The following is an 8847-nucleotide window of genomic DNA, read 5'->3' as shown; positions in this document are numbered from 1 at the left end:
TACTTTGAAGTTCGGGGTGCTGACCTTTTTGCCCTGAACAAGGTAAATGATATATGGTCTGACTGATTAAAGTAATCTTGTTAACCCATTTTGAGTTGCTTTCCTTTAACAAAGCAGATCCAAGAACCTGTGGTAGCAGCAAACCCTGAGGAAGTGCTTAGGGTGCTTGCCGCTACAGAAGTTCTCTAGGCATTGCATATTCAACAAACTAAAATGGATTTCATATTTTCCCTTAGTTATCCTTATTCAAACTGCTGTTTTGTTGAGAGCACCACCATCCCTCCAATACTAAACATCAATACACTTAGAATCATTTTTTTTAATTCTTTCTTGTCCCTCACCACTATTATGAAATCAGTTGTCAAACTCCTATGTCTAACTCCACTATAGCTCTTTTATCTTCCCCCTATCTTTTCTTTCTTACAACATATAACCAAATTCAGACCTTCATCTCTTTCATACACTATGGGAGTAACCTTCTATTTAATCTATGCTTCTCCTTTCTTCAATTTCCACTCCATACTCACATAGTTACAAGTTGCTATTCCTAAATCACAGATTACCATGCCATCTCCCACTCAAAAACCTTCAGGGTGCAATATTACTGATATAGAAAATATATTGCACAATATAGCTACAATAAAAATAAAAACAATAAAGCTCAAGTATTTTGTTTGATATTTACAGCCATTTTTACTATGTTCCAAATATACTTTATTAGACTTATTTAGCATTATTATCCTTAATATAATTGCCCTTCTGGTAAAAAAAAATGTGGGCTACTTTGCATTATGTTGGTAAAATCTTTTAGAAAATATTACCCACAGCTTCAAGATTAGCAATTTTATCCTGTGCTGAGTCAACTATAGAAAGAGGTTCTAATCATATTCATGCAGGTAAGCACTCCACTTGGGTGGAATAAACTGATAGCATAAGAAAAGGAAATAGGAAGCTTCCATTGTAGGCCTTGCTGTGTCATGAATTAATTGTGTATCCTGTAGGTCACTGAACTGCCATGAGCTTAAACTTCTACTCTTATGCAACCATAATTATAGTAGTAATATTTGTATTTTCTTGAATTAAGAGCTATTTGGATTAAAATCTCAATGTAAACTATAGAACACATACTAGAATTTGACCCTAATGACAAAATGACCTTCCAGACATTAGGACTTGGGTGAATTTTCCATGAGGTCTCCCATAGAATTCTCTGGATCATTACACTGGGCACTACAACATAAAAATCATTTTACATCCCATAAAAACTCCTCAGTATTCCCAGTAGAGTGACTCAGGCTAAAAAAGTTATCAGTAACATTAAAAATAGCCTTATTTATTATTTTTTATTTATACAACTAAAATATAGAAAATATTTGGGTCCAAATGTACTTAAACTCTCAATCACTTTCTATAGGGACTTACAAAAGTCCTTTTTTAGTTGTAGTTGTTCTCTACATGACTCAATCTTCCCCCTTTGGATTCACATAGTGTACACATTTTACATTTCCAGTGTTAAGGTGTAGGTTTGCTGCTTCATGTCATCATGCTGAACTTTATATCTCTTTAATTTTTGTACTTTTTTTGGCTCTTTTATTTTGTTTCCCCTACCATATAGATTTTTCTCTTCCATCAATCTTTTGTTATTCTGTAGTCAGGCATTTCTGTCCTGTATGTGTTCTTCCTCAATGGGTAATAATGAGGATGTAGTCTCTCCAAGTGTTTCTGTTATACTGGTTACTATTAGATCTCTCCCTTAGTGGCTCATATGGTTATTGATTATGGTCTTCAGTGTAGACCTTGTTGCACCTTTGAATGTGAGTCAAGGACCCTTAAGACTTCTTGATATCTATCACTCCATGACCCAGGTGTTCCCTCTTAAATGAAAGCAGTTTCCCATGGTGTATCTTCCTAAGGAATGCCTAACAAAGGATGGGGAATAGCTAGCCAGATCAATCATCGTACATTCACATTTTGTTTTAAATTCAAAAATAAGTTATAATCTATAAAATTCAATTATAGCTTCCTAATTAAATCTGCAGGAAAACTCAGGGTCATCTATTTTAAGTCTCTCTTTACTAATAAGGAAACTAAGGAATAGTAATTTTAAATGGTTATCCCAAGGTTAGAAAGGAAGTAAATGTCACTACCATGATTTGAATGTATTACTTGACCCTTGACAGAAAGTGTTCAGTCTATTGTATTCCAATGCATGTGCTGATTGTATAAATGCATCCACTATGCAAAGCAAAATATTCATTCATTTTTGTGTTTGGTATTACATTCACTGGCCCTGATATTCACCAACTTTTTGTAGTTTTGGATTATGTTTAGGTTTTGGGGAAACTGTAGGGAATAGCAAATTACACCTGAGATTTCAGTGCTATGAAAACTATTACTAAAGAAATCTTTTTTACTCAAGGGATTGGAAAATATCCTACTGCATACTATTAGAGAATTACCCAAGTAACTCAAAATTTAGTGACTTAATATCACACAGAGTCTATGAGTCAAATATAGTGCTTGAACCCACATCTTCATTCCGAGGCAGTTTTTTCTGCTCATAACATCATGCTGCCTGTTACAACATTATGGACAAAAATATAATCACATATTACTACTGACTCCAGTTAATAGGCACTTAAAACTTGTAACAATGACATCTTCAAGTCAATAGGCTAATTATCTCATTTGTTCAGTAAGGAAATACATTCCCACACAAGCAGTCCCATCCATAATCAATTTTCAATAACCTCTTTGACTGATATCAGTTATATGTTACACCTCTATTCTCTATGGAATCAACAAAACCATTTCTCTTAAGAAAGTGCCTCAAGCACAAAAAAGCAGTTGTTTTCCTAAGGATCCTATGGTACCTTTAGGGTAGAGTTTTAACAAAATCAGCTTTGGAAGCCATCAAACTGATGATAAAATAAATGCCCAATGACTGACTGACAGAAAAGATGGTCTCTTCATTAACCACTTTCCCCCCCCAATCCCAATAAAATAAGCCATAAGTATGAAATGCCTTTTCTTTTTCCCTTGGGGGCCATCAGTGTTTGATTGGGTCATTGATTCTGTTCCTGAGCTTCCTCATGGCATTCTTCATCTCCTTGTTTCTCAGAGTGTAGATTAAGGGGTTCAACATAGGAGTGATGACAGCAAAAATTACAGTCATTGTTTTATCAATGGAGAAGGTGCGAACAGGCCTAACATACATAAAAATGCAAGGAACAAAGAATAAGACAACAACTGTAATGTGGGACACGCAGGTAGAAAGAGCTTTGCGTTGGCTTTCTAGACTGTGGGTCTTCAGGTTATGTAGGATGACCCCATAGGAGATAAGCAACATTGTAAAGATGACAACACAGATTGCTCCTCCATTAGCAACCACTGAGAGTCCAATGATATAAGTATTGGTACAGGCAAGTTCTAATAAGGGGTACATGTCACAGATGAAATGATCGATGACATTAGGACCACAGAAGGGGAGCCTAGAAATAAAAAGGAGCTGAATCACTGAATGAAGGAAACCTCCAACCCAGGCTACAACCAGCAACAGAACACATACACGATGTCTCATTATAACCAAGTAATACAAAGGCTTACAGATGGCCACATAGCGGTCATAAGCCATTACCACCAAGAGGAAGACTTCAGCACCACCAAAGAAGTGTGCAATAAAAAGCTGGCTCATGCAGGCTTGGAAGGAAATAGTCTTCTTCTCATAGAGCAAGTCTATGATCATTTTGGGAGAAATAGCTGTGGAATAGACAGCATCCATAAGAGACAAATAGGTAAGGAAGAAGTACATGGGGGATCCCAGAGACTGGCTGGAAATGACTGTTACTACAATTAGAAGGTTGCCCCCCATTGTTATGATGTAGATAGTTAAGAAGACAACAAATAACATTTTCTGAATCTCAGGATTCTGAGTGAGTCCTAGGAGAACAAACTCAGTCACATTGTTCTTGTGTTCCATTATTTTTTCTTCTCTCTGTAATATATGAATTCAGAGGTCAACATTGATTTATCTGTAAAGAAAATTATCATAATGTAATTAGTTTTAGAATTGAGGAATAAATGATCATATGTAAAAGTGGTCTTCCTTTTAGCTATATTTTTTCACAAAAGCCTTCTGGAAAAGTAATCATTGAATGGAAAACTAAAGCATAGAAATGTAAAGCCTCTTTCTAATTGTGGTGATGAGCAAGAAGGAGTAGGCAAAGTAGGTAGATATGTTCACATTTTAACCTGAGATGATGTCTGTGGTGTTAAAGGTCATATCCCCCAGAAGAAATCCCCTTGGTTCTTTAAGCCATGGATGGTGGGCAAGGAAATAACCATAAGCAAGCCCAAGGAACCCCATTATTGGGATATATGTTTTTTAACTGCAAAACCATTACAGGAATGAAAAATATCTGGATCCTAAGTGCTCTTTGAATCATTACTTGGCACATGCATATTCCTGAGCTTTTGAAAATCATTCATACGTGCCTTTGGAATCTACAGTTGCATAATTTTATATGCAGTGTTATTATTCTGATAGTTGTTAGTAAGACTATGACTGATATTTGATCAAATCAACAATAAAAGTAACTCTAAGAAAATCCTACACTCATGCAAGCTTGGAAAGAAATAGTCTTCTTCTCATATAGCAAATCTATGATCATTTTGAGAGAAATGTGTGTGGAATAGACAGCATCCATCAGAGACAAATATGTGAAGAAGAAGTACATGGGGGATTCTAGAGATCCCATGGCCTATAGGTGACCCTGGGTACTTAAGGGTTTTGGCCACAAATCATTAGCACTGGTCAGTCAACAAAGCAGTAAAAGCTTAGAGTGTGGGCCTTGAGATGGATTAGTAAGTATATTATCTTATGATGAGCCTAAAAATGGCAGATAAAATTGAACTTTTACATTATACCTACTCAAGTATATTTTACTAACTTACAAAAGGGAATATGATTTACATTAGTGAATGGAATACCTACAAAGAAGGCTTTGGAAGTATAGGAATCAATGATATTTTAGATACTTTAAAAAACATTTTGCAATTTTCAAAATTCCTTAATGGAAATAGCTATGCAAAATTTAATTCATAATCCCATAAAAATATTATTTCATTTATGAACTATTTCTTTTGTCACATAAATAAAAATTCATGATATCTACATATATTACTTAATGAACTGTGATAGCTTCTCAAATAAATGCTTATATATGTATGTACCTATGATATGTGACATAAGCATATATTATATAGATATTCATAATATCTATAACATATCCATATATGTATATTCCAAAATATGGTCAACCTCTAAATATGCACAAAGATATACTAACAATATATATTTGTGTGCATACATGTATATGTACATGTTTGTATATCTATTTGTCTATATATCTATATACATACATTAAGTCATTGTGATTCAGTTAAGGAAATATAAATGAAATCTCAAATTTAATTTGATTAAATGAACTCCAGACAAAACTGCTGGACAAAATTATCTCAGTAATATCACTGTAATGTGAATGTAAATTTTGAGGATCTTCCCTGCCCCTAGGCTAAAGTGCACCTGGAGCCTGGGGTGGGAGGCTTGTTTTTCAGTAAATACTTCTTGATTGGCCAGTGAGTCAATAAGGTTGTAATATTCTCTGAGCCAGGAAAAGGCTATATAAGCCCTGATCTGGAGCTTTGTTTTGGGGGCTCACTTTGAGAAGTGTTCTGTGATTTGATCTGGATTCTGGGAAGCTGTTGTTGAGAGCTCCCCCTCGGCTTTGAAAAACCCAGATGATGAAACCCAGATGTTGATTTGGTATGGATATAATGGTTGGACATTTTGGAAACTGTCTGTTTGATCTGTTTCTCTGTCTTGATAATTCTGTCTGTATATTCTGAAGTTCGGGGTGCTGACCTTTTTCCGCTGAACTAGGTAAATGATACTTATTTGACTGATTAAAGTAAGCTTGTTAACACATTTTAAGTTGCTTTCCTTTATCCAAGCAGATCCAAGAATCTGTGGTGGCAGCGACTCTGGGGACACTGGGGTGCTTGCTGCTACAATCACCTTCATCACAAAGAATAACAAGACTATTATGCCTTCATACCTTGCAATACTTAGTGTGTTCACTCACCTCTTTAGTAGGAGATGCTGATAAGATGCATAATTCATCACATAAAAGGGGATTATTTCATTGCATTAGGAATTTCTACAACACTGGTATTAAATAGAGGAGCATTCAATAACTGTAATCGCATGAATCCATAACCCATTGTACATATAGTATAAATTTAAATTTAAATAAATTCCACCAGTGTAAAAGAAAATCATATGAACAAAAAGAGAAAAATTGTTTGGAGTTTATACCAAATGAAATAAAACATCACATCACATGATTCATTGCATTTTGATTTTTCAAATTAAAATATTTTATTATTTTTGTGTTATAGAATAAAAAATGCTGAGAATAAAAATGTAAAAAAAAAAAATCACCTATGAATGATAGTTAATTTTTGAGTGCCAATATCTTGCCTTTCCCATTTCTGAACTACTCAGTTTGCATTAAAAGCTTAATCAGGAAAAAAAAATCGTTTCAAATAAAGTTGAAGTATGTGCTTTTATCTGAATAGTGAATTATTTTATACATATGTTGTATGTAAATGTTTTACCTGAAATATATTCCTCTGTATTGAGAGCCAAGTTGTTCAGGTTTGTTTTAAGCTAGAATATTAATAACTTATCTTTGAGCCTAGACACCATCTTTCAAGAAATTATCAAGCAAAATTGCCCTGATATTCTAGAACCAGAAGGCAAAATAGAAATTGAAACCATTCACAAATCACCTCTTGAAAAAGTTCCCAAAAAGGAAAATTCTAGGAATATTATAGTCCAATTCTAGAGTTCCCAGGTCAAGGAGAAAATATTACAAACAGTCAGGAAGAAACAATTTGAGTATTGTGGAAATACAATCAGGATAACACAAGACCTAGCAGCTTCTATATTACAGGATCAAAGGACTTGGAATATGATATTCCAGATGTCAAAGGAGCTAGGATTAAACTCAAGAATCACCTGCCCAGAAAAACTGGGTATAATGCTTAAAGGAAAAACCTGGTCATTCGTTGAAATAGAGGATTTTCCTGCATTCTTGATGAAAAAACCAGAGCTGAAGAGAAAATTTGACTTTCAAATACAAGAAGCAAGAGAAGCATGAGGAGATAAACAGGAAAAAGAAAGCATAAGGAGCTTATTAAAGTCAAACTATTTACATTCCTACATGGAAAAATGATAATTGTAACTCATAAGCCTTTTCTCAGTATGATATGTTTATAGGTATACACACACATATGACGGTGTATGTGTGTATAACAGAAACACTCAATTGGATATCTTACCCTATAGGAAAATAGGGGGGAAGGGGATAAGAGGGGGATGATATAAGGGAGGGCAGATTGTGGGAGAGGGTAGTTAAAAGAAAACACTTTTGAAAAGGGACAGGGTCAAAGGATAAAATAGAATAAGTGGGGGACAGGATAGGATGGAGGGAATTATAGTTAGTCTTTCACAATATAACTACTATGCAATTTTTTGTGTAACTATACTTGTACAACCTATATTGAATTGATTATCTTCCCAGTGGGAGTGGGTGAGGAAGAAAGAAGGGAAAAATTCTGAAATTCAAAGTTTTATAAAGAAATATTTTTTTAATTGTTTTGTTTTGTTTTATATGCAACTGGGAAATAAGATATATAAGCACTAGGGTATAGAAATCCATCTTGCCCTACTAGAAAGTTAGGGGTGAATGGGAGAGGATATAAGAGAGACCAGATTAGGGGAAGGGGTATTCGGAAGGCTCGGTATTTTGGGGTCGAGGGTAGGGAGAAAACGCGGGGAAAAATTTGTAACTCGAAATCTTGTGGAAATGAATGTTGAAAACTAAAAATAAATAAACTGGAAAAAAATACCTTAGTTTTGGTAGTAAACTAACCTGAAAGTAGAAGCAATTGATTAGTGAACAGAGTGCTTCAGGATCCCACCCTAGCCAGCCACTTTAAGTCACTTAAAGCAGGGAAGATTATCTTAAGCCAAAAGAGTTATAAATGGCCTACTTGGATATTGGAAAATCTCCATTTTCTTAAATTCTGTCTCTCATTTGAGTCTTTCAAGTTGTTTGCATTGAAAGGTAGAAGAGATTCTATCAAAGTTCAGAAATTTAAAGAAAATTGAGCACCATGCCAGAGGGGTAAACTTATGCTTGTCATTGAACCATTCAAATTACTTGTTCTGTTTTAATTAAATTGGCTCCAGGGAAAAGGAACTTTCCACGCAGTCCTTCAAGTATATCTAAAATCTCCAGAGACATTCCAGAGCTAATTTTTATGCCAGGGTCAGGAAAATGTCCCTGGGGGTTGAGTGGGGAAACATTATAATTCCTAGAGAACACAGCAATAACTAAAGACATGATTCATACATAGGAAGTCCATCTATTATAGATAGACAGACAGACAGACAGAGATAGATAGATAGATAGATAGATAGATAGATAGATAGATAGATAGATAGATAGATAGATAGATAGATAGATAGTCAGCCAGTCATTCAACTGGCAACCTATACCAGAGGTTTGGTCTATGAAACAAATAGAATCAAGTTCCCCACTTAACTGAAGCTTGTTCAAAAAGTACAAACAGAATGGGTTTCACTGTAACTAAAAGTCTGATCAAAAGAACAAACAGAATTAGATTGCATGAACATGATTCTTTCTCTCACACTTATTTCTCTACACCCTCATGTGTGTGTGTGTGTGTGTGTGTGTGTGTGTGTGTGTGTGTGTGTGT

General features: G+C 34.8%; 1 protein-coding gene across 1 annotated transcript; it reads right to left on the bottom strand.

Annotated features, from left to right (window-relative positions):
• Positions 1–488: 488 nt before the first annotated feature.
• Positions 489–3979, bottom strand: LOC138163476 (olfactory receptor 4A15-like). Its single transcript, XM_069090934.1, has 2 exons — positions 3070–3979; positions 489–508 (listed from the first exon to the last, which is right to left on the bottom strand). The coding sequence occupies exons 1-2, from the start codon at positions 3977–3979 to the stop codon at positions 489–491; spliced, it is 930 nt and encodes a 309-aa protein (XP_068947035.1).
• Positions 3980–8847: the final 4868 nt, after the last annotated feature.

This window comes from Petaurus breviceps, unplaced genomic scaffold (assembly GCF_028583685.1).
Source record: "Petaurus breviceps papuanus isolate PSGF00001 unplaced genomic scaffold, PetGlider_PUasm1.0 188, whole genome shotgun sequence".
In the NCBI taxonomy this organism is placed as follows: Eukaryota; Metazoa; Chordata; class Mammalia; order Diprotodontia; family Petauridae; genus Petaurus; species Petaurus breviceps.
The sequence above is the reverse complement of the archived record's forward strand: the minus strand, read 5'-3'. Positions and strand labels throughout refer to the sequence as shown.